General features: G+C 41.6%; 1 protein-coding gene across 8 annotated transcripts in view; it reads left to right on the plus strand.

Moving 5' to 3' along the window:
• TEX15 (testis expressed 15, meiosis and synapsis associated) overlaps positions 1 to 24,037 on the plus strand; it is a 171,631-nt gene that overhangs the window by 101,918 nt on the left and 45,676 nt on the right. For all 8 annotated transcript variants that reach the window (XM_075604064.1, XM_075604078.1, XM_075604122.1 and 5 more), the window contains one exon: positions 6,158 to 12,579. In XM_075604064.1, the coding sequence (XP_075460179.1) occupies positions 6,158 to 12,579 (6,422 nt within the window). The remainder of the gene's footprint in view (positions 1 to 6,157; positions 12,580 to 24,037) is intronic.

A 24,037-nucleotide genomic window follows, 5' to 3' on the forward strand; every position in this document is an offset into this window, starting at 1 on the left:
GAGGTGCGCTGATTTTTTCCTGAGTGAATCTTCAATCAAAAGAACTGGGTACAGCTCTTTTTTCTTCATGTAGCACCACACCTATTCCGTTTTTGTTTCGACAGTATTTTGAACTTTAGAGCGCTTCTTTTTTGTATTAAAAAAAAATTAAGAAGCAGTTGAAAACTTTTCTGTGAGCACTTGCAAATGATAGCATATTTGTGCATGTTTAGTCATAAGCCACTCAAGCACAAAACGATTTAAATACCCCCATAAAACAGTTTAAAATAGTAATCATTGAAATCCTTCAATGATGGAGTATTGTACAGTACTTGAGTCAGATATCTCATTCCAAAGATAGCATAGGATGAAAGTATTTATCTTTGTATATGTTCTGCTGTAGTTTATTTATTGCTCTACAGAGGTCGAAAGGACAAAACACAAACAAATATAAAAAATATTTAAATAGCATTTCAGAATAATTGTACAGTTAATTAACTGGCTTGCACCCCTGATACAACAAAAAATATTGATTAAGCTAAGAGAACGGGGGGGGGGGGGGGGAGATGACACTATTCAAAAAACACGCGTGTGAAATTGTGCAAAAAAAAAATAGGTAAAATTCTATACAGAATGTGTGGTACTATATATATATGAATACATACAGATAGTATGTCTGGAAGTTCAAGAACGTCCGCACAATCTTCACAAAGTTTTTTTCTTAATCCTGCGGCCGGAGTCTGAAGGATTTTCCAGGTCCTTTTCGATTGTGGTGATGCAGGAGAAGACGTCTTCTGGCACATGAATTTAAGAAAAGAGAGGACAAGAAAGAAACAATAACGTAATATTGTCACAGATAGAGTCATGCACACAGGATTAATTGTCGCTACTCACATTTAAATTCCTATTAAATGGATGTTATGCATTTGATCCTCTGTGTGTGCTTTTGGAGCTTTTTAATTGTCGTCTCAAAACCCTCTATGGATTCCATCTCACAATATATACACTGTATTATAAAAGGATAAGAGATGCCATAGCGTAATACAGTAATATTAAAATATACAAAACGACAAGGAGGATTATTGCAGTCACAAACGTGTGTCTTGGCTTTTGTGCGTGGTAAATACAATGGTGTGGGTCTCCTACTTTCTCCCTGTTGTTGTGGGATCTAGAAGAATGGTCAGGACGGCCGTCGTCTTCTCCACTCTCATTTCTGGGGAACACTTTAGGACAGCGACATTTTGCCTTTCCAAGTTTAAATCTGCTGTTTCACCCGGTGGTTGCGGAGAGAGAAATCGGATCAGCGTTCTCCTGGGGCGACTCTGAGTTGAGCCACGATGAGTTTCTCCTTGACCATATTGGAATCCTGTATGTAAAGGCAGTGTGGGAAAGCACCTACGGTAGGCTCACTAGTACATAACACCCACTACGGTTTGCCTTTAGGCTTCCTCAAGGATATATATATATAATTGTGTTGTTTGCTTGGAGTGCCAGCTGTGCTGTTCTCGTTCTCTCTCTCGTTCTCTCTCTCGTTCTCTCTCTCTCTCTCGTTCTCTCTCTCGTTCTCTCTCTCGTTCTCTCTCTCGTTCTCTCTCGTTCTCTCTTGTTCTCTCTCTTGTTCTCTCTCTTGTTCTCTCTCTCGTTCTCTCTCTCTCGTTCTCTCTCTCATTCTCTCTCATTCTCTTTCTCTCTTGTTCTCTCTCATTCTCTTTCTCTCTTGTTCTCTCTCGTTCTCTCTCTCTCTCTCGTTCTCTCTCTCTCTCGTTCTCTCTCTCTCTCGTTCTCTCTCTCTCTCGTTCTCTCTCTCTCGTTCTCTCTCTCTCTCTCTCTCTCGTTCTCTCTCATTCTCGTTCTCTCTCGTTTTCTCTCTCGTTCTCTCTCGTTCTCTCTCTCTCGTTCTCTCTCGTTCTCTCTCTCGTTCTCTCTCTCTCTCTCTCGTTCTCTCTCGTTCTCTCTCGTTCTCTCTCGTTCTCGTTTTATCTCTCTCTCGTTCTCGTTTTATCTCTCGCGTTCTCTCTCGTTCTCTCTCTCGTTCTCCCTCTCGTTCTCCCTCTCTCTCGTTCTCGTTTTCTCTCGTTCTCGTTTTCTCTCTCTCTCGTTCTCTCTCTCTTTCGTTCTCTCTCTCGTTCTCGTTTTTTCTCTCTCTCGTTCTCGTTTTCCCTCTATCTCTGTCTCTCTGTCTGTCTCTCTCTCTCCTCCAAGCAAACAACACAATTCATGGTGCATGCTACATAATCAATAGTATATGAACCAATGCTTTCCCAGGGGAGAAAACAAAGAAGCAGCACTCAAAGCAATATGGTAAATAAATTGTATTAAAGACAATACATCAGCACAGATCAAACCAACGTTTCGCTCCAGAAAGGACCTTCCTCAGGGAGTGCTGAAACGTTGGTTTGATCTGTGCTGATGTATTGTCTTTAATACAATTTATATATATATATATATATATAGTTACGTTATTGTGGATAAACAAAAGTGACCAAAAACCCTCCACAGCAAAGCATATAGCAAATGGAAATATTACTGTATGCTCATATATATATATATATATATATATATATATATATATATATATATATATATATATATATATATATATATATATATATATATATAAAAGAAATACGATACCGTTTGAGCGAATATCAGAGGCAGCACTCCACAAGTTTGTCAAAAAAGTTTTGTATTTAGTGTGACATAAAAACCAACGTTTCGGTCCTCCACACGGGACCTTTCTCAAGGTCACCTTGAGAAAGGTCCCGTGTGGAGGACCGAAACGTTGGTTTTTATGTCACACTAAATACAAAACTTTTTTGACAAACTTGTGGAGTGCTGCCTCTGATATTCGCTCAAACGGTATCGTATTTCTTATTTGATTTATACAGGATTTGCACCCACCTTTATATACCTGACGGAGTGCCTTGTTCTCATTTATTCACTATATATATATATATATGTATATATATATATATATATATATATATATATATGTAAACTGTGTGTGTGTGTATATATATATATATATATATATATATATATATATATACACACACACACACACACACACACACACACACACACACACACACACACACACGTGTGAAAAAGAAAGTACACCCTCTTTGAATTCCATGGTTTTATATATCAGGACATAATAACAATCATCTGTTTCTTAGCAGGTCTTAAAATTATGTAAATACAACCTCAGATGAACAATAAGACATGACACTGTGTCATGATTTATTTAACAAAAATAATGCCAAAATGGAGAAGCCATGTGTGAAACTAAGTATACCTTTTGATTCAATAGCTTGTAGAACCACCTTTAGCAGCAATAACTTAAAGTCATACAGAAAACGATTACTTATCAGTCTCTCACATCATTGTGAAGGAATTTTGGCCCACTCTTCTTTACAACGTTGCTTCAGTTAATTGAGGTTTGTGGGCATTTGTTTATGCACAGCTCTCTTAAGGTCCCGCCACAGCATTTCAATCTGGTTGAGGTCTGGACTTTGACTGGGCCATTGCAACACCTTGATTCTTTTTTTCCCCAGCCATTCTGTTGTAGATTTGCTGGTGGGCTTGGGATCATTGTCCTGTTGCATGACCCAATTTCGGCCAAGCTTTAGCTGTCGGACAGATGGCCTCACATTTGACTCTAGAATACTTTGGTATACAGAGGAGTTCATGGTCGACTCAATGACTGCAGGGTTCCCAGCTCCTGTGGCTGCAAAACATTTCCAAATCATCACCCCTCCACCACTGTGCTTGACAGTTGGTATGAGGTGTTTGTGCTGATATTCTGTGTTTGGTTTTCGCCAAACGTGGCGCTGTGCATTATGGCCAAACATCTCCACTTTGGTCTCGTCTGTCCAAAGGACATTGTTCCAGAAGTCTTGTGGTTTGTTCAGATGCAACTTTGCAAACCTAAGCTGTGCTGCCATGTTCTTTTTAGAGAGAAGAGGCTTTCTCCTGGAAACCCTTCCAAACAAACCATACTTTCATGAACTTTAACATTTAACATGCTAACTGAGGCCTGTAGAGTCTGAGATGTAACTCTTGTTTTTTTTGCAATTTCTCTGAGCATTGCACGGTCTGACCTTGGGGTGAATTTGCTGGGACATCCACTCCTGGGAAGATTGTCAACTGTCTTGAATGTTTTCCACTTTTGAATAATCTTTCTCACTGTAGAATGATGGACTTTAAATTGTTTGGAAATGGCCTTATAACCCTTCCCAGATTGATGGGCAGCAACAATTGCTTCTCTACGATCATTGCTGATGTCTTTCCTCCTTGGCATTGTGTTAACACACACCTGAATGCTCCAGATCAGCAAACTGCTAAAACTTCGGCTTTTATAGAGGTGGTCACACTTGCTGATGATCAATTAATCAAGGGCATTTGATTAGCAGCACCTGTCTGCTACTTAGCATCTTAATTCCTATGTGTAACGCGTAGCTCACCACAAACGAAGCGTGATCGCGGTGCTGAGGTTGGGAATTGAGTAACGCCAACCCACAGCCACGCGGGCGCGCCTAGAATGTAGATTGGTCGTGCAAGCCAGGTCAGGAGTATAGACGTGAGAGTAGTAGAGGGTACTTGCCAGATCAGGATTGGAGCATATCGGATCGTCGGGGTACGTAGCCAGGTTCAGGATTGGAGAGTAGCGGATCGTCAGGGTGCGTAGCCAGGTTCTGAATTGGAGACTGGTGGAAGGTAGGTATAAATTCGGATCAGGAGTTGAGAGGTGTGGAGTCCAAGGTACATAGCAGGGTCGGGCAGCGGCAGGATCAACAGACAAGGCAAAAAAAGCAAGGCAGGAGATACAGGAAAAGGATGTAGCAAGGTACAGCGTCACACAAGACTATGCTCAGTAATGAGTGTCTGGAGCAAGAGGGTATATAAAGGGAGATCCTCCAATGAAGAGCCAGGGTGGAACCAGGAAACCGAATCATATAGGCTGCTGGTGCACACAGGTATGCCCTATGGTGCAGCCTGATCAGGAACGGAGGCGGGACCGAGCACACACCAACCCGCGTGCGTCACTGAGGTCAGGGGGCAGAGACCGGTGCGCAAGTCACTCCCACGCCGGTCCTGTCCGTCGCGGGGGCGGAGACTGGGTCGTGAGTCAGAGGTGAGGCTGGATGAGCACACACGGAGGGAAGGGCGGAGGTGGAGCCCGGGCGGGCAGACAGGCCGCGCAAGATCCGCGCGCGTGTAACGGGCCGTGAGACTGTGCATCCTGGGTGTCTGTGGTGGCAGGTGTTTCCAGGTGAGGAGACGGTCTCCATCCGCCAGGATGGCGGATCCTCAGACTATGGAAGCAGTAAGGGTGTACTTAGTTTTTCACACATGGCTTCTCCATTTTGGCTTTATTTTTGTTAAATAAATCATGACAGTGTAATATGTCATGTGTTGTTTTTCATCTGAGGTTGTATTTACCTAATTTTTAGACCTGCTAAGGAACAGATGATTGTTATTATGTCCTGATATGTAAAAACATAGAATTCAAAAAGTGTACTTTCTTTTTCACACCACTGTATATGTATATGTGTGTGTCCAAAAGTGTAAAAAGCTCCAAAAGCACACACAGAGGATCCCATGCATAACATCCGTTTAATAGGAATTTAAATGTGAGTATAACTCCAATTTATCCTGTGTGCATGACCCTATCTGTGACAATATTACACTATTGTTTCTTTCTTGTCTTTTCTTTGGTTGTCATTGATTAAGCTAAGACTAATATAATTTAAAAAGATAGACATAACTTGATATAACCAGAGAAATGCCATGTTATTATTGAAACATGCTACACAAGTAAAGAACAGATATATGCCCTGTGTTACTTGCTTGAAAAAGTTTTATACAACCATGTTTTGTTTTCCCACTGTGGCACAGTACGTTTGTACAAGTTTTTCCTGTATTTTAATTGTAAGTATGCAAAACAGCGTTGTACCCTCTGGTACCAGTGACATAATTTACTAATAAATGTTGTGCTAGTACTTTACTATGATACCAATAAATAGTGATTATGCTATTTGAGTGGCCACAGCTGGCTTTTTGCACTCAACATATGGTACACTTTTTGTGGCTTTAGCGTATAACCTACAAATATTTATATTCAGTGTCAGAAGCTCCTGTAATAGTAAGTTGCTGATGTTATTTTTTCTAACAGGAAAAGATCACTTAACTAACTGCACAGTAGCCAAAAGGATTGGTAAAGGCAAAGATGCGACTATTGTATTTGAAAGTATCCGAACACCAGTAGAACCAACACCGTCTGCCCAAGAAATGTCTTTGTGTACTTCCCTGTACTGCGCTCAAAACCAGGGTTCAGCACTTTCCACCACAGGCACAGATCAAAAAAGTGCAACCATCAAAAGCTGGGGGAACATTGTGCCACATGGTACAAAGGAAGCCAATATCAATATTCATGAAAGAGCTACTGATGTGGAGAGCTTAATTACTCCAAGTATGGTTATTACTTCAAAATCTATTAAGGATCCAAGGCTGTTAAAAAGGGATGAAGAGAATATTTCAAAGCCTAATGATCAGCCTGTCACGAGTTATTTAAAACATGTACAACAAGCTAAAATACAAACAGAGGCATGTGATGAATTGATTTCAGCACAGAGTAATTTCTCAAATGACAATGAGCAGTGTGTTACTGGTAAGAAGCTTCCCATATGTGACATTGAAAAGTATAATTCTTCCAGCACAAATAAATCCAGGGACAGCCATGATATAAAACGATCGGTCAACGAAAGTTTTGAAGAAGCACGACTTTCTGAAGATTTGCAGATGAAGAAAAAATGTAAGAAATATTCCTCATTTTTTGTCCTGTCTGACAGAGACAGAAAAGCTCAGATTGCCTCCTTAAAGAGTTTATCCAAGGATGATAAAGCACAACTTTCCCACAGACTTTACATGTATGAAAAATATTACAAAAAATATGCAAAACCTTTAGGATGTGAAAATAAGCGAAAACCGGAGTATTCACATAAAAGTTCTACAGGGGGCACTTTCTCTGGTTGTCAGGAAGATGTCTCTATTAAAACAATGTCCATCACTAACTCGACTTGTAGAAGTTTTGCTCCAAAAGTTTTACAAAGCACTAATCAATTCAAGACTCAGAATAAATGTAATGCAGTGATGATTAAGAAAGTACCGGCGACAAAGGGTACCTGCATTTCTAGAGAGAATAACCAAAAGAAAAATGAAGAAAGAACTCAAGCAAGTCAGTGTGTATCTAAGGAAAGGCGTCAGTATCATAAACCAACACAGAACAAAAAGCAGCATGATTGCAAAAGTGAAAATTTCCGTCATGGTTCTGCATCACCTAGAAGCCATAGTATCAAAAACAGTAAAGGACACCAAACGCTTTCTGTAACAACTAGCAAAAGTACAGCGGTAATAAAAGATCAGAACAATCTTACTAAGATTCCCAGGAAAGCACATACTCCTGAGATAAAGACAGTTAACTCACATAGACAGCAATGTGAGGGATTGGACATGGATAAAAGTAGGACAGAAAGTGAGACAAATCAATCTATCAAGGTAGTTGTAGATGCCAAGTCGGCTGAAATTGTTCCAGCAGAAAACGATGCAATAAGTACCAAAGCCATTACATCACGTGAGAATGATTACATAAAGGATACTGGGGACTTATTGCACCCTTCTAATTCAAAAATATCCAAAGCCACTGTGTCTGTCCATGGAAAGATAAAACCTCAGAAAGTGACTCTGGGTGAGAACGGCAGGTTGAAGAAAACATTGAGCAATTACCAAACCAAAGGATGTAAACCCGGTTTGCACAAACAAAAAGTTGACACTGAGGAAAGGAAGAAGGTTCATGTTTTTCCACGATCTAAACAAAGCACATTGGCCAATAAACAGCGGGATGTCAACATAACTGAAGCGAGAGTGTTAGCTAAGAAGAGTGCAGTATGCGCAAAACCAATCTCTTGTGTCAAAAAAAGAACAAAGTCCTGGCTACATTCATCTGGTACGGTACTCAATAGTATCAATAATAAGGAAACAAAGAAAAAAGAAACCAGTGAAAGAAATTTGCCATGCGCAGAGGAACAACTAAATGATCTCATTTTTCAAGACATGGTTCCAAATGAAAAGCTACAGAAAAGTGATGAAAACAGTGTACAATGTATTACATTGACAAATGAGGAAATACTCTGTCCGCACAACAGATTGGAGAACAATAACTCTGAGTTGTGTAACATTCCTAAAGATAATTTTGTGACCAAGGAAATCACAAGTGACAGTAATTTGACTTATTTTGTGGAAGGGGCATTTTCCGAGAGAATCCGCTGTCTGAAAGAAAGAACAAACCCAATGCATAATAAAGAAAGTAAATCCGGCAAAATGAAAGAAAATAAACTAGTGGTTTATCCTGTAGAAAAGAAAATCTGCTCTACACATGTGCAAGAAGATCCAGTGTGCCAGAATCAAAATGCATCCATTTGTACACCTGAAACTAAAATAGCAAATCAGCCATGTCCACCAAATGACATCTCTGTATATAATTCGGAACATTTTGACGATTCTCTGGAAAGCAAAACTTCAAATAGCACTAGTCCGATACAAAACAATGAATCTGACATACATAATGATAAAGATATATTTCTCCAAAATATGGAGCATCAAAATGAAATTGAAATTCCCTCTACTAAGAATTTGAGCAAACAGGATAGTTTAGTACAAACTAATTCTTACACAGTTGGAAACATGTCAGATAAAACATTAAGCTATGACTGCCTTTTAGAGAACCGTATAGACTGGAAAAGTCTATTTGGAATTGAAGGTACTGAGGCAATGATAGGAGAGGTGACAAATCATTCCATATGCACAGAAAATGGCTGTCCATTGTATTCCTACAAAGCACGGGGAAAAAAAGAACCTGGTGGAATGAGGGTTTTCCCTGACTTACAAGTCACGATTAGCACTGTTAATAATCCGTGTATAGACTATTCTTTAGAACTTTTCAGTGAAACACCTACGTGTTTAGTGGGACAACTGAATCCACACATGGAAGGGAAAAAACTTCTAAAGATCAAAAGTGAAAAGGAAATTGATGCTTTCCGTGGTTGTCAAGTGTCCAAAGAGGTACAAATTACAGATAATGGTCTTCAAGTCACAAAGAGCGCAGGCTACCAGCATCAAATAGCATTTCTCACTTCCCAAAATGATAACACAAATAAAGATGAAACAACTAATGAAGAAAGCAAAAGATACTCTTCTAAGTATTCTGCCAAAGTAGGAGACACTAAGCGGCCAGATGACAAAACTTGTAAGACTAGTAGTGAAATTACTTCTGTGGCTATTACAGATATAAGAAAGATAAATGGTAAACAGGAAAATGGTACACCAGTGCAAAAACAGACACATTCCAATGTGAAGAAAAGGCGATTGAGTAACAAGAGTTCAGCTGGAGTGCTTGCAAAATCTGCTGGCAGAATAAAGAAGTTCTCTCAGTCAGAGAAAAATATAAAGAGTGTCTTAAGCATGCTCTCTGATGAAGTCCCTTTGTGTAAGAGTAAGCGCATATCCAAAAAGCTAGACCGAGCTATACTACATTTAAGAAAAGCCCACAAAAGAGTTCAGAGGTCTTTGCAACTCGTTGCCAAGGTTGGAGAAAAACGTAAGGCTTTTCTGCCAAAGCCTCACAATATGCTAGGTAGAAACATGTGGGGAAAGAATAACATTGAAAGTTGTAATGCTATAGTAACTATTCCACCTTGTGGAGAAGTAAAGCCCACAGCAAATGACATCAGAATAATGCAAAATGATGCAGACATTCACAAATTAAGTAGTCAGGATTTGCATATGTTAAATTCATGTAAGAAGGCAGTTGATCCTGACGAAATGCAGAGGAAGTCAGTCCCATTAAGCAGAGAATGTCTGACGATGTCAACTCAAGTGTTAGAAGGCATATCCAAGCAAGACTGTCAGCATGCTAAAAGCACTGCCATTTCACCAGCACATTCACCATGCTCATTAGGGGCAACATATTTATCAGCTAGTGATAATAACGCTGTAAGCCCCTCTGCTGCTTCTCATGACCATAAACACTTTTCTGAGTTTATACAAACAAACAAAGAAAATGCTTGTCCGCCAGTAACTCTTAAAAAAGGTGCAGAAAATATCAAGAGGAAGATCTGTATTGAATACGAGTCAGATCTTAGTGTTCAATGCTGTTCTCCTACAGCAAGCATCATAACCGACAGCCTAGAGGCATTTGATGCAGTAGAGCAAAAACATGTTTCCACATTACCCAAAGTATCAAGTATTTCCCAAAGCAAGCCAATAGGACTATCTCATACAAAAAGTTCTACTGAGGGGAAATCTTTGCCAGTTATATGTCATAGTGCTTCCCAAACCAAACAATTGCATGGAAACTCAATGCAAGATTCAAATGTAAATGTTCCACATTATGGGGATCAGCTTTCCAGGGAGGGGAAAATTGTTCGTACCAACCAAAGTGCACCTCTTAAAATTGAATGTGATAAAAGATCGACTTCATTGGTGACAGAATTATCTAAGATTTTGCAAAAGGCAGACGAAACATGTTCTTTAAAAGCTTTGCAAGAATTTAGATTAATTTGTAAGAAAATGCTACCAACATTCATAACAGTTTTTGAGAAAAAGCAACAGTGTTCATTTAAAGAAGTCATGGTTGATCGAAAATTATTGGTTGACAGAAATATAAAGATTTCTTTCAAGCATGTGTTAAAACCACAGGCTATAGAGTCATGTGTAGAACTGCAAATGGTGATGGAAACCATTCAATATATTGAAAACAAAATCCGGTATTTTGAAGGAGAGCCAACATTTCGTAGCCTACTTTGGTATGATAGTTCTCTTTATACTGAATTACTTGGAGGAGAAACTGGTTATCAACAACAGTCACCGTTTTATACTGCATTTCAAGAAAAATTGAAGCACAGTGCATTAAGTACGTTAGAGAACCATCACACTCAGCTTTGTGAGTTTCTGGAGGGAATTCATGAAATTAATAGTTCGTATTATATCTTCCTGAAATACAGAAGAGAAATTGAGGAGTGTGAAGCAGTTGTGCAGAATCGCTCTGATTGTTTGTCCTTCTCTCTTTCTGTGCCATTTACCTGTGGAGTGCACATTGGAGACACATTAGATGATTTGGAAGCCTTGCAAAAAAGCACTGTGGAGCTGATAAAGACCTATGTTCATTTACCTAAGTGCGATTCAGGGAAGCAAGAACATGCACTGTGCCTTCTGGAAGTAATTTCAGCAAAAATTGATTTAATTAAAACAACTGTAACTATAAATATACAATTGTCACTTTTTGGCCTTGAGCACTTGCTATTTGATGCTGCAAAAACTCTTGTTTTGAAAAAAAAAAGACAACGTGCTCGGCAGAAAAGGGAACCAAAACTTACAAGTGTATGCCTGCTTAAAATAAATCACCAAGCTCTAACAAAATTATATGTGATTTATGGCACCACTAATAAAATAGGAGTCCAAAAAGCAGAAGACCTATTGCAGACAAACAATGATTTGAACAAAGATGTACAGCCCCAAAAGAAGGTGTGTTATGTTGGTAAGATCATTGACCAAGCTCGGTGTGCAGATCCTCTTGTATTACAGAAGATAATACTGGATCATAAAAAGCAATTAAATATCCTGATAAAATACTTTCAGATCTTGCAGGAGTGTGATGCAGATATCGCTATAATCACAGAAAATAATGTTTTGGAAGCTACCAAAAGACAAGACCAAACCGCCATTCTTTTAAAGCCTGAAGCTGTTGAGACATACATTGAATTACTCATGACATTTGAAATTTTGAACTTTCTTAATAGTTTACTGGCTTCAAAAATTAACCAAAAAAGTTTCAGGGGGTTATTGTGGTTTGATAACTCGCTTCTCCCTGAACTGGTCCACTGTCAGAACAGAATGGCTTCTCATCTGAAAGGGGACTTAAAGGCTAATGCGATAGATGTAATAGACGGTACGATCTCTGAACTGAAGTCAGAGCTGGAAATAATTGGTGATTACACAAATTCCGTAAACTATTCATATGCTCTTCAGATAATGACAAGAGAACTTTCAGAGCTTTCAGAGTTAAAGAGTGTACTTTCAAAAACCAAGTCTGCAATTACTACATACATTGACTTTTCCCCATATATTGTTTCTGCAAACTATGGGAGCACTGCAATGGAACTAGAATACAATTACAACCAGTTATCTGAATTTCTTGGTCTTCTAATGTTGGCTCCCAAGAAAGATTTAGGGAAAATGGCCCATACTATGAAAATCATGAAAACTATTGAGTGCATGAAGTCTGGTACTTTCAATTTAGGCAAATCAACTTTTAACTTACTAGTGTGTCAGATTCTGGAAAACAAGAAGAAGCGTGACCAAGAGTTGGCGAACAATCAAGAAGCAGAAGAGGAGCCCAGTGAAGAATACATAAAATATAATGCCAATAATGATTACATTAACAAGACATTGACTGATCAGTCTCCCAGGAAAAGGACAGATACTCAGTCATCCAAGGATCTGGGGGGCCACAAAGTTTACTTAAGCCCGAAAAAGCAAAAGGTAAGTTCATTTTTACTATTTTATTAAATACATATTTTGTTACAGTTGGTTCAGCTGCCGTTACATAGTTACATACTGTAGTAGATAAGGTTGAAAAAAATACATAAGTCCATCAAGTTCAACCTATGCTAAATTTAGACGACAGATACTTATACTTTATTTGTATTTACATTATTTTGATCAAGGGAAGAAAAAACAAAAAACCCAAGTGAAATATTATACAATGCTGTCTCATATGGGAGAAATGTAATTCCAGACTCCAAATATTGGGAATCAGATTTCTCCCTGCATCAACATCCTTCCCATGTTTACTGATGTGTTATATTGCTGTATGCCTTTTCTTTATAAAAAGATGTTCAACCTTTTTGTGTAGGTATCTATTGTATCTGCCATAACAGTCTCCATGGGAAATGAATTCCACATTTTAACTGCCCTAAGTGTAAAGAACCCTTTCCTTTGTTGCTGGTGAAATCTCCTTTCCTCCAACATTAAGAGATGACCCAGTGCCATTTATAGTGCCCTAATATAATAGTTCTTTTGAAAGATCCTTGTACTGTCCCCAAATATATTTGTATATACAGTAGTTATCATATCCCCTCTTAGACACCTCTTTTCTAATGTAAATACATCTAATTTAGCTAGCCTCTCCTCATAAATTAGATTGTCCATCCCCTTTATTATTTTGGTGGCTCTTCTCTGCATTTTCTCTAGTTCCATATTGTCTTTTGTAAGGATTGGTGCCCAAAATTGTACTCCATATTCAAGGTGTGGTTTCACTAATGCTTTATAAAGGGGCATAATTATGCTTAACATTATAAAAGTTTCTTTAAGTATTTAAGGTATTTTAGAGTGAGGGTAAACGGAACATATTGTAGACAGAGAAGCTTATTTTAGTAGCTTTTAAAAGTGACTTTATGCGTTTAAAGTGCACTTTACTAGAGCATTTGCATGTTACGCTATTCAGTAAGCCGTTATAGCATGTCCAAATCGCCTGTAAACATTTTTTTTTTACATGCGTTATCACTCTTGCTCTGGCAATCCAGTAGGTAGGTCAAAATTAAATTCAAGTAGATCTGTAATGCAAATCACGTTTTAACTAGTAGCTTTTTATTACACCATCTAAAGGGTGGCGGGATAGGAATTGTGATTTCCCTCAGATGGAGTATCACTTATTTTTATTACATGGGATTGAAGCAGGGGGTCTCCAGAGCATTCATTTCAGGTCCGGGGAACCCCTATTTCCTGAGGTACAGGCATCCGTATCGGGTGCCGGTATCTCATGCAAGTTTAAATATCCCGCGTCACGTCACCTGGACATTTAAACTTACAAGAGAAACCGGCACCCATACTGGGACCTGTACCTCGGGAAGCAGGGGGTTTCCGGACCTGAATTTAATGTGGTTCAGCTCCAGAGATCCCCTGCTTCAATCCTACGTTAAAAAAATAAATAAAATTAAAGCAGAGCTTCATTACCTTAGTGGCTGACCGCTGAGGTAAAGAAGGGGTTAACTACCAGTACACAGTTTGTTGGTGGTAAAGAGGGTAGGTGAAGGTTGTAGTTGCCCCAGGGTGAGTGGTTAGGCCTCTCGGGAGAGTTGCTGGAGGAGTTAATCACTTAGTTAGCTTAACGGTTACTACCGCTAAGGTAATTAAGGGGTTAACCCCTCCCACTACCCACCCAGGTGGCCTAACCACCCACTCCAGGGTAACTACCCCCTTCACCCATCCTCTCCACCCCCAACACCACACACACAAATCTGGCTTTTGCCCATTCAAGAATAATCAATAGACAGCCACACTATAGTAAATAAAAGTAGTAGTAGGATGAAACAATGATCCTCAGCTTGAATGTGCAGACGTTCAGGATTCTCCATTGCTTGAAAAGGTCACCGGTTAGTAGCTAGTAGTCTCCCCTTCCCCCCAGTGTCTTTCTTCTCTCCCCCTCCACCCAATATGTCTCATCCCCATGTCGCACTTTCACCCTCCCTCTCCATGTCTCTCTTTCACCCTCCCTCCTCTCCATGTCACTCTTTCACCCTCCCCCTCTCCATGGCACTTTTCACCCTCCCTCCCCCCTCTCCATGACAATCTTTCACCCTCCCCCTCTCCACTACACTCTTTCACCCTTCCTCCCCCCTTTCCATGGCACACTTTCACCCTCCCCCCTCTCCACGGCACACTTTCACCTTCCCCCCCCCTCTCCATGTCACACTTTCACCCTCCCTCCCCCCTCTCCATGTCAGACTTTCACCTTCCCTCCCCCCTCTCCATGGGCACAGGTCTTTCAGATTTGCTCAAACTGGAGGCCAGTCTCTAGATATCTCAAGACCTTTATTAAACTATAAGAAACATTTCTGAAATGGACAACGTATTCACTTGAAATGTATATCCAGAATACATTGCAGCATGCAGTGCCACCTTAGGTAGATGTTTAATGAATGGTCAGCTCTGGTTTTTCAAGTAAGCTGAGTTTTTGCTCGCCTTGAGGTTGGAGTCTTCAACCATGCTGGACGCTGTGCTTTAGGTGAAAGACTAGCCCGCTGGGGAGCCTCCAGGTTCTCTGGCTCAAGTAAACACAGGGATCTCAATTTTTTCTCGCCTTCTTCTGGTGAAGGGAGGACATACATTTGTTTTCTGGTAGGTGAACAGCAGCTTGCACGGAAAACCCCAGCGATAGCAAATTTTATTATTTCGCAGTGTATTGGGGATTTGTGCATACATTTTCCATTTGTTCAGCTTGATTTGGGCCAAATCAGGGAAAAAAAGAAGTTGAACATTATCTTGTTCAATCTTTGGAGTGGATCTAGCAGTTCTCAGTATCTCCTCTTCAGTACAGAAGTAATGTAGACGTGTGATCACATTTTGTGGCTTTGCTAGATCCAGATTTTTAGGTCTAGGGAGCCTGTGCTCTCTGTCTTTCTGGAGTTTATCCCCCAGTATTTCTGGTAGGAGAGACGTATAATGCCGAGTAAGATATGTGTCTAATTGGGCGTTGTGTACTTCTTCCGGTACTCCTTTGATCCGCAGATTGTTGTGTCTTGACCAGTTTTCTGTATCTTCCAATTTTTTGATTTTGACCTGAGTTTTTAGCTCATTGATTTCTGGGGCCTCCTGAGTATGGGCGGTGGTATCTACTTTCTCCTCCAGGTCCACAATGCGGTCCCCTATAGACGCTATCTCGTCCTTGAGACTGCAGTGAATACTCTATATCAGATTGAAAAGAACTTTTGATATGTTGAACAAATAACAGCATTTCTTTGCGAGTGAGTGGGGCGTTGTAAGAGACGTGTTCGGAGGTAAGAAATGGAGACCATTTAAAGTGAAACTAAAATTAGGCTTTATTGCGGCTGTCCCTTTAACACAGCAAAACATATGAAAATAAGCCAAACAAAAACCTACTCCGCTTTGGGAGAATATCTACACATGTAGTTCAGCCCTCTCTAACTGGGTGGTTAGCTAAGCTATTTACCAGCCCCTTGTATATAAACATATCTACAGATATATAACAGCCCCATTAGAAAGTCTTATCTGTTTCTTGTAGCTGTAGGGGAAGGCTTATCTGCCGTCCTGGGTAAGCACCCTTGTGTGCTAAGGCAATGTAAGTCCAGGTATAGAGAGGTCTGCACCTCTTTGTCTTGCTGTCAGCCTGCAGTCTCTTTGCAGCTCAAGACATTTGGCCTTCCTGTGTCAGCCCCAATTGTGAGACTAAGGAATCCGTGGTTTGTCCTTCCTGGTCAGATCAAATTGTGAGCTCAGGAATCCTCCCTTCCTGTCTCTCATTGCAGGTGTGCAAGTAACCAGCACACTGCTGGATTAGAGGCAAGATTCTTAACAGGGATAAGTCCCTGTTACAGGCTTCTACTTCTTCTTTGGAGTCGGTTCTGGATCTGCGTCTTCGCCAGCGACAGACTGTTCTTGATCTTTGGCCCCCGTGTTATGTTTTTTAAAGAAAAGGGAGGACTCCAGCTGTGCCATCAGGTTTTTTTGTTGTTTGTTGGATTGCATGGTTGTTGTTGGTTGTCAAGTTTTTATTTATAATTAGAGCTGAGTTTGTTTGGGTGATATAAGTTTTTAAGTTGAGATCAGCCGCCTAATGAGGTGTCTCACTCACACATTGCTTGCCATTTTTTTGTTTGTTTTTGGATTGAGCTTTTGATTTCTGGTGTCTCATCTTCCCCCTATCTCCAGGGCTATTTTAGAGAGTGCACAGAGTCGGATGGGCAGTGTTAGGTATACAGTAGGTAGGGGCTCAGAGTAGGATATAGTTAGAGGGGAGGGAGATGGAGAGATCTTTGTTGGTACTTTCTCTCACCTCTATTTAGATAAAGTCCTGCAGTTCAGCTCTCTGGTGGCAGGTTTCTGGTGCCAACTTTCCCTGCTCTGCTTATGCACCCCTTCTCTTTGGTCTTTGCAGCACATCGGGGGGGTTGCCAGAACCCCTCTCTGATGGGGCACTCAGGAGCAGGGCCTAGGAGCTTATACTTTCCTCTTCTCTCTGTTGTAGGCAGTGGGCAACCCCCCATAGCCGGATCAGGCAGACCAAGATGGCTGCCAACCTCTCCTCAGCAGGGCCTCTCGTCGTACACACCAGAATACCCCTCCTCTTCCGACCAGCGGCCTCCCTCACCCGGGACGGATCTACTCTCGCCTCCGGAGCTCGCGATGCCCCCAGTCACAGGGAGAAAAACATGCTCTCTGCTGCGGCCACTCATCTTTAAGGCAGGCTCGGCGCCTCATTCCCTGAATGGCGTCATCTTGCCACCCCGGCTTGGGGCAGACGCGCGTGTGTTTGGGAGAGGAGTGGTTGGCTACCCCGACGTTTTTAATTGGGATCTGCTGCCACTTGACCCGCTAAGACGCGAGGCTGCCCCTTACCTCCCTCCGTTTAGATAAGCTCCGGAGTACAAGTTAATTCTGCCGCGCTGTCCAGGTGGTCATTTTGGATCTCCTGGCAAGGGGGAGCCGCGGGCGGTCAAACTGCTCGGCTGGGGGTGTCCAAAGTCTTCTACGTTTGTGCCTCGGATCTTTATGTTGACTCTGATATCTTTTTTCTCGATTTTAGGGGATTTATTGTAGCTCTGGCTCTACATGTCTGCGGAGCTCAGCAGCTCAGCGGCCAGCTATTTCAGCCTTCTGGCCTGTACTGTATATTTGAATGGACAAATGCGCTGTTTGCCACACTTGGCCTGTGTGTGGTGTTAGGCATAGAGGTGGTGATTGAAGGTGTTAGTTGCCCCAGGGTGGCTGATTAGGACACCCGGTAAGTAGTGGGATGGGGTTATTACTGCAAAGGTAATTAAGTGGTTAAACCCTCCCGTAGACCACCCTTGGGGGCCTAACCACCAACCCTGGGACAACTATAGTACACCATTCACCCACCTCATTAAAACACCAGTAACCTGTTAATTACCATGGCAGTTGTGAACAAGCAAAAACCCTATTTCAAGCTGTGGAGGGAAATCGTTCCTTCAGGTCATTTCGCTTGTAAAACAACGACAAAATCATGTGGTATGTCACTTTTTTTAACAAACGGTACAGAAAATACGATTTGCAATAGAGAATACAGTTTTTATCACAAATTTCATACCACAAGCTATTCCCTAGGGGAGCTGCACCGCCTTACAACCAAGCCTCTATACCATGAGCTACAGTATGAACATGCCAACACGTTCAATTTCACAGTTGCAAAATCGAAGCTAATAGAATAGGCCTTATAGTGTAAGTTTAAGTGGATTATTATTCAAGTTCCATTACGGGTTAACGTACCCAAACAGGCATTAACAGGTGTTAACTCCCATTCAAATCAATGGAAGTTAATGCTCGTTTGGGTTTGTTAACTGACAACAGATTTTGATGAATCTGGTAAATTGGTTATACAGTACAGATATGAGGACATTTTTTCCATTATGTTCACATCGGGGAAAATTACTATGCAGCAGTATATAGGGCTTAGTATTAAGGGTGGGCTCTCTATGGTGGTTTGGTTCCAAAAAACAATTCTGCAAGAATGAAATAGTCTTTAGTTTGGAATTTGTCAAAAATCTCAAAATAAGCATGAAAATGTTTTACACGTTTTCATAATTTAATCTTTTGTGGAAAATGTTGAGAGTTTGAAACTGAAACAAACAAAATAAAAAGGAATCCATGGACCAGTCTTGTCTTGGCTTGAATTTCTCTTGGATAAAAAAAAATGAATTCCTAAGTTTGACTCGAACATCCGAACAAACTTCGAATTACATAACTTTTTCTGAAATAAATAGTCATCTTTTGATTAAATTAAATAGCATATAACTTATTTTTCTGCATAAATAAAGACATTTTTAGTGAACTGTGCTTCTGGATTACTTTAGGTAACATAATAGTATAAATATATGATTTAGCCCAAACTTCATAAATATCTGTGTAACTCAGGATGCCTGTACCATGAACTCTTATTTTTACCTCGATGGCACAGTTACAATAAAGCTGCTCATCATTTCCACTTATAGAATTGGAGACACTTGAGTTGTAAAAGTGGTTTTAGAACATCCGAATTAGTATTTTTTCAATTAGAGTAGTTTAATAGTTAACAATTTAATTGTGTATTTAATTTTTTTTTTTAATCTTTTAAGGACTTCCTAAAATTATTATTGTGCTGTAAATTCTTTGGCAAGTCTTTGAAAGACAATTAGAGCTACATATACAGTAGGTTAAATTGTATTTGTGATGGTGATGTTTTTAATTAAAAAGCAAAACACAATTTCAGTGACAAGACGCAAAGAAGTTTGACACCCCCCTGTTTTAACTATTTACACTTATATATGTATAGTAACTGTGAATTCCTTGTGTGTGTCCCCCTGTGTGTGTGTCCCTGTGTGTGTGTGTCTCTGTCTCTGTCTCTGTGTGCATGTCTGTGTGTGTGTCTCTGTGTGCGTGCGCGTCTCTGTGTTTGTCTCTGTGTGTGCGTGTGTGTGTATGTCTGTGTGTGTGCTCCGCCTGTGCTGCGTCTGCGCAATCGGGATGGAGTGCTGATGCAGTTTTGTAATGGATCGGGGGACTCGCGTGTCCCCGTCACCTTGGTTCCTCCGGCTAACCCTCCCCTTTCCTTGCCTTCCCGTTCTCTGCCTCAATCCCTTGCGGCGCGGTCATGCTCCCGTTCGCGGTCTGCGCACATGCGCGGCACCCTCACTGTGCGCGCGCGCGTTCCCGGTCCCATGTCTCTTGTCAGGGGACTCACGCCCCTCGGCGTACCTCCATCTCCCTATATGGTTCCTCCGCTCCTTCCCCCTCTCATACTGTCCAGCCGAGCACCTCCTCCGCGATCCTTCCCCCATGGTCTGGTACTCGCGCGTCACGCGCACGCGACTGTGTTACAGAGGGCGCGCACCCGCTCTACTTACCAACCCTCCCCAGGTACTGGCTCCGCCCCCCGGAGCTTGCAGGCTATTACCCTAGATTACCTCCCTGTCTCCTCCCCTGCTCTCTCACACCTATCCCTGCAAGCTCCCAGACAAACCCCTGCTCCACTCCTTTCTGCTATTTGTCCTCCCTCCTTTATAACCCCAGTCTGTCCTCTCTTTCCTTGCTCTGCATAGCTTTCCTGTAGCTCCTGTGCGTGCAGTGTCTATGCCCAGCTCCCTTATCTGTTTCAGCGCTGGTTCCTGTCCCTGCCCCTGTTTTGATTCCCTTGGTTTGAACTTGAACTCTGCTTTGGACTTTAACTACGCTGCCTTCTCCTGCCCTTGAGCTCTGGCTTTCGGACATCACTACGCTGCTCTCTCCAATCCCTGGACTCTGGCTCTTGGACAATACCTTCCGACCTCTGGCGCCCCGGACTCAGCAAGTATAACGTTAACCCTTACTCACCAGGCCCGGCAACGCAACTACCACACTCCGGGCACGCCCTCACTGCTGTGGGTGCGTGTTATACCCTTACCCACCTCAGTACTGGGGACTGGCCAGGTCTGCGGGCATACAGGCGTTACAAGTTTTTTTATTTTATTGTAATGTTCCTGCCCACGGATCACATTGATGGGAAGATGAGGACGGCCTTCTTCCTGGCAGGGGTAAGTAGAACTTTTATTTACATTATGCTGGGTGGTTTTATTTATTATGGACAAATGCACTATTATCCATATCTGGGTAATAGTAATTTTGCCCATTACTGTACTGTATGTGTTAGGAGGTGGGGGGGATTGTTGGGGGTTCTGGGGGTGGGTTGGTTGTTTATACTGCTGCGGCCAAGTTTATTCGAGCATTTGCCCGTTCTTGGCCGCAGCAGTATCCTGGCGCGCGCCGGAGGGTGACGGGCGCGCGCCGAAGCAGCGGAAGAGCGCCCTCCGATCGGGGCGCTCTCCCTACCGCTGCCGGGTCCCCCGGAACCCCCTGCCGCCGTCCCGCGATCGCGGGACACCAGGGCTCCCTCGGGGAGCCCTGGACGCGCGTGCAGGGGGCGCTGGCACCCGATGATGCGTGACCGCACGCTGAGGGAGTGCGGCTCGCAAGCCGGGACATTTCCCGGCTTGCGGAATGAGCCGCACTCGGATAAACTGTGTCGGCAGTGTAGGTAGGTGGTAGTTATTTTAATGTTTATTGGGGGAAGAGTGGGTGAATGAGGGGGTGAATGAACTAGGGTGGGTGGTTAGGCCTACCAGTTGGGTTGCAGGAGGGCTTAACCCCTTCATTACCATAGCGGTTACCACCAATGGGCCAAGTACCCCCTTCACTCACCCCCTCTGCCTCCAATAAACCAGCTACTGCGCCTTAACTCGTTCAGTGCCTTAGCGGATAGCCGCTATGGTAATAATTTTCTTTCCTTTTTTTTTTTTAATACTAGTGGAGGATTTAAAAATGTTGGGGATACCGGCACCTCATACCGGGGCCTGTATCTCGGGAAGTAAGGATCCCCGAGGCTGAAGTCAGGAGACCCCATGCTCCTGCACACTAGTATTAAAATTAATATTTAAACTGCACGATCGCCTGTAAGAGCCGTACTGGAGACACAGCATCTCCGTGCAACTCTTCTTGGATGCAGTTTAAACAAACACTTATAGCGCGATAACTCTTAGAGAAAAGAAAAAAAAAACAAGTAGTTCGATCTTGCATTTTTTTTACCGAACTTTCAAAAAGTGCCGTTTTTCTTAGTGAATACCGTTTTGACACGTTTTAGAGCGCGATAAAACAATGCAAAGTCGATTGGCAATGCACTAATCTTATCAAGGTTTAGTGAATAGGCCCCATAGTGTAAACCTCACTGATCTCTTTCAAGTGTACTGTCAGAAAAGATCAGTGAGATTTTGATATAGGGGTTCATGTTCAAATGGACAGAAAGCAAGAGGCGTGTGCTCATATGTAGAGATGGGTGCATTTTTGTGACGAATTTTCATCCGTTGCGGATCGACCGGTTCCTTTGGTCCATGGATTTCCGTGAATCAATTTCAAAAAGGACGATTCGTCTTTTTCAGATTTTTTATCACCGACCATCCAATCCTCAAATTCAGCAATCCTCTGGTGGATTTTAAGAATTCAATCGGAATCCGCGGATTGGATTCTTCAAATCCAACAGCAGATTGCGGAATCCGCAGATTGGATTAGTAAATCAGCGGATTATATGCAATGGTGGTTTGTGATTAATCCGCATGGATTGAAACGAACAAGCGTCAGACCGATTTTACACCATGGAACAGATGTGTGGGGGGAAATCCGCGATAATCTGGGAAACAGATTTCGGTTTATTAGCCCATTTCTACTCATATGCATGTCATTTCCCAGAATCATTGGCAGCAGTGGAAGCGCTGTATGCTAAGAGATAATGGTGAAAAGCAGGTTTGCTGGCCTGTCTGAGACGTGAATATACTCACAAGTGATATTTTTATTTTCTAAAAACTGCAGTATAATTTAATTTGTGAATAATTCTTATGATCAAAAATGGAGATAGAGTTGATTAGACCAGCTATTCTCTAACAAGAAGCACGATTTTGGTGCACACCCGGGCAGTTAAAACGTAACATTTAATATTAGCACAATTAATATAGGTCTACACATGCAAAAACTATTTTTATATTTTAAGTGTGCATATTTGAATCATAAAAGTGACAGGAAGTGAAATAAGACTGCTTTTAATTGCTGTGCATATTCTATTAACACTTCTGAACAGCACAACCCAATATCATGGGATATTCACTATAAAATCTGCTCCGGTAGTATGCAGCAGAATGCCGGTGTATATTTGCAAACTTGCAGGATAATGTTGTTCAGTATGTGATTGGCTAGTGGACACCAGGCTCAGCACTTATTGGCAACAAATCAACACGTGTTCAGACTTGCTCAACAATCAATTGCATAAATATAGTCAATATAAAAATATATACAATCGCCACACCATACCCTGCATGGGTCTGACCCACTGACGTCTGTTATGGCTAACTAAATATAAAAGCCATGAGTAGCACAGCACAGCTCTAACATCACTGCATAATTGTACTGCTACCCTAATTGAAATTCACATACGCCTTTATTGTGGGAGACATAAATTCATACAATGTTGCAGAGGTAATTGATGGATTAAACGTATTTCTGGTGAGCAGTTTGATTTAAATGTGTGCTATCAAAGTATATTTACCATCACTGAGATGTATCCAAAAGAGAGAGAAGTTAAATTACCTTAATACATCTCGCGGTGATCACCCTAAAAGCCAGATAGTATACAGCACCAATCTATCAGGCTGTGTGGTTTAAACACTGTGATAATAGGTGGAGGGGTCTGGTCTAACCCTTGATGTGAAGCATAAAGTAACTCTAACTAGCTGCATGCTTATACCAACAGTATCAATAAGTAGCCAGACACCTCCAAAATACACCCAAATCCTATTGTATTATCTGTTATAATAAAGCACACGGCGGTGCAATGTAACAACCATTTTACAACATTGCAGAGAGAGAGAATATCACACCCACCGCCTGTGGTGACGTCACTACATCACACACCCAATGCGTTTCCCTCCTGAACGGAGCTTTGTCAGGGGCAGATGAGTCAAGGAGACAGCGTGATGTAGCTTACTGTAGATAGCATTTAGGGTTCCCATAACAACGCACCTGCAATCGGAGCTTGTTGCTCCATGTGGCTACAAGAGCCAAAGGGAACACAGCTCACTCATAAGTGATGCAGACTTGTATGCTGTGGCAGTAATGAGTAAAAGAGGGATCAAGAAGTTAGCTGGTCTAACCAACAATATCTCTTTTTTTGATAATACTTCAACTCAGCACACAGGTAGCACCCACTGGCACTCTAAGCATTAGGGCAAATTCATGTTTACATTTTTTTACTTTAATTGTATAACTTAATAGCGAGCGGTGTATCCCCTTCTGATATTGTGAATAATTCTTATGTTGATCCACAAAAGGTATTATAATGGGTGTGAGTCTTTTTAAGACATGCAGGCAAAGATTACATTAAAAATGTGAATATATTCTAAGGACA

This window comes from Ascaphus truei, chromosome 1 (assembly GCF_040206685.1).
Source record: "Ascaphus truei isolate aAscTru1 chromosome 1, aAscTru1.hap1, whole genome shotgun sequence".
NCBI lineage: Eukaryota > Metazoa > Chordata > Amphibia > Anura > Ascaphidae > Ascaphus > Ascaphus truei.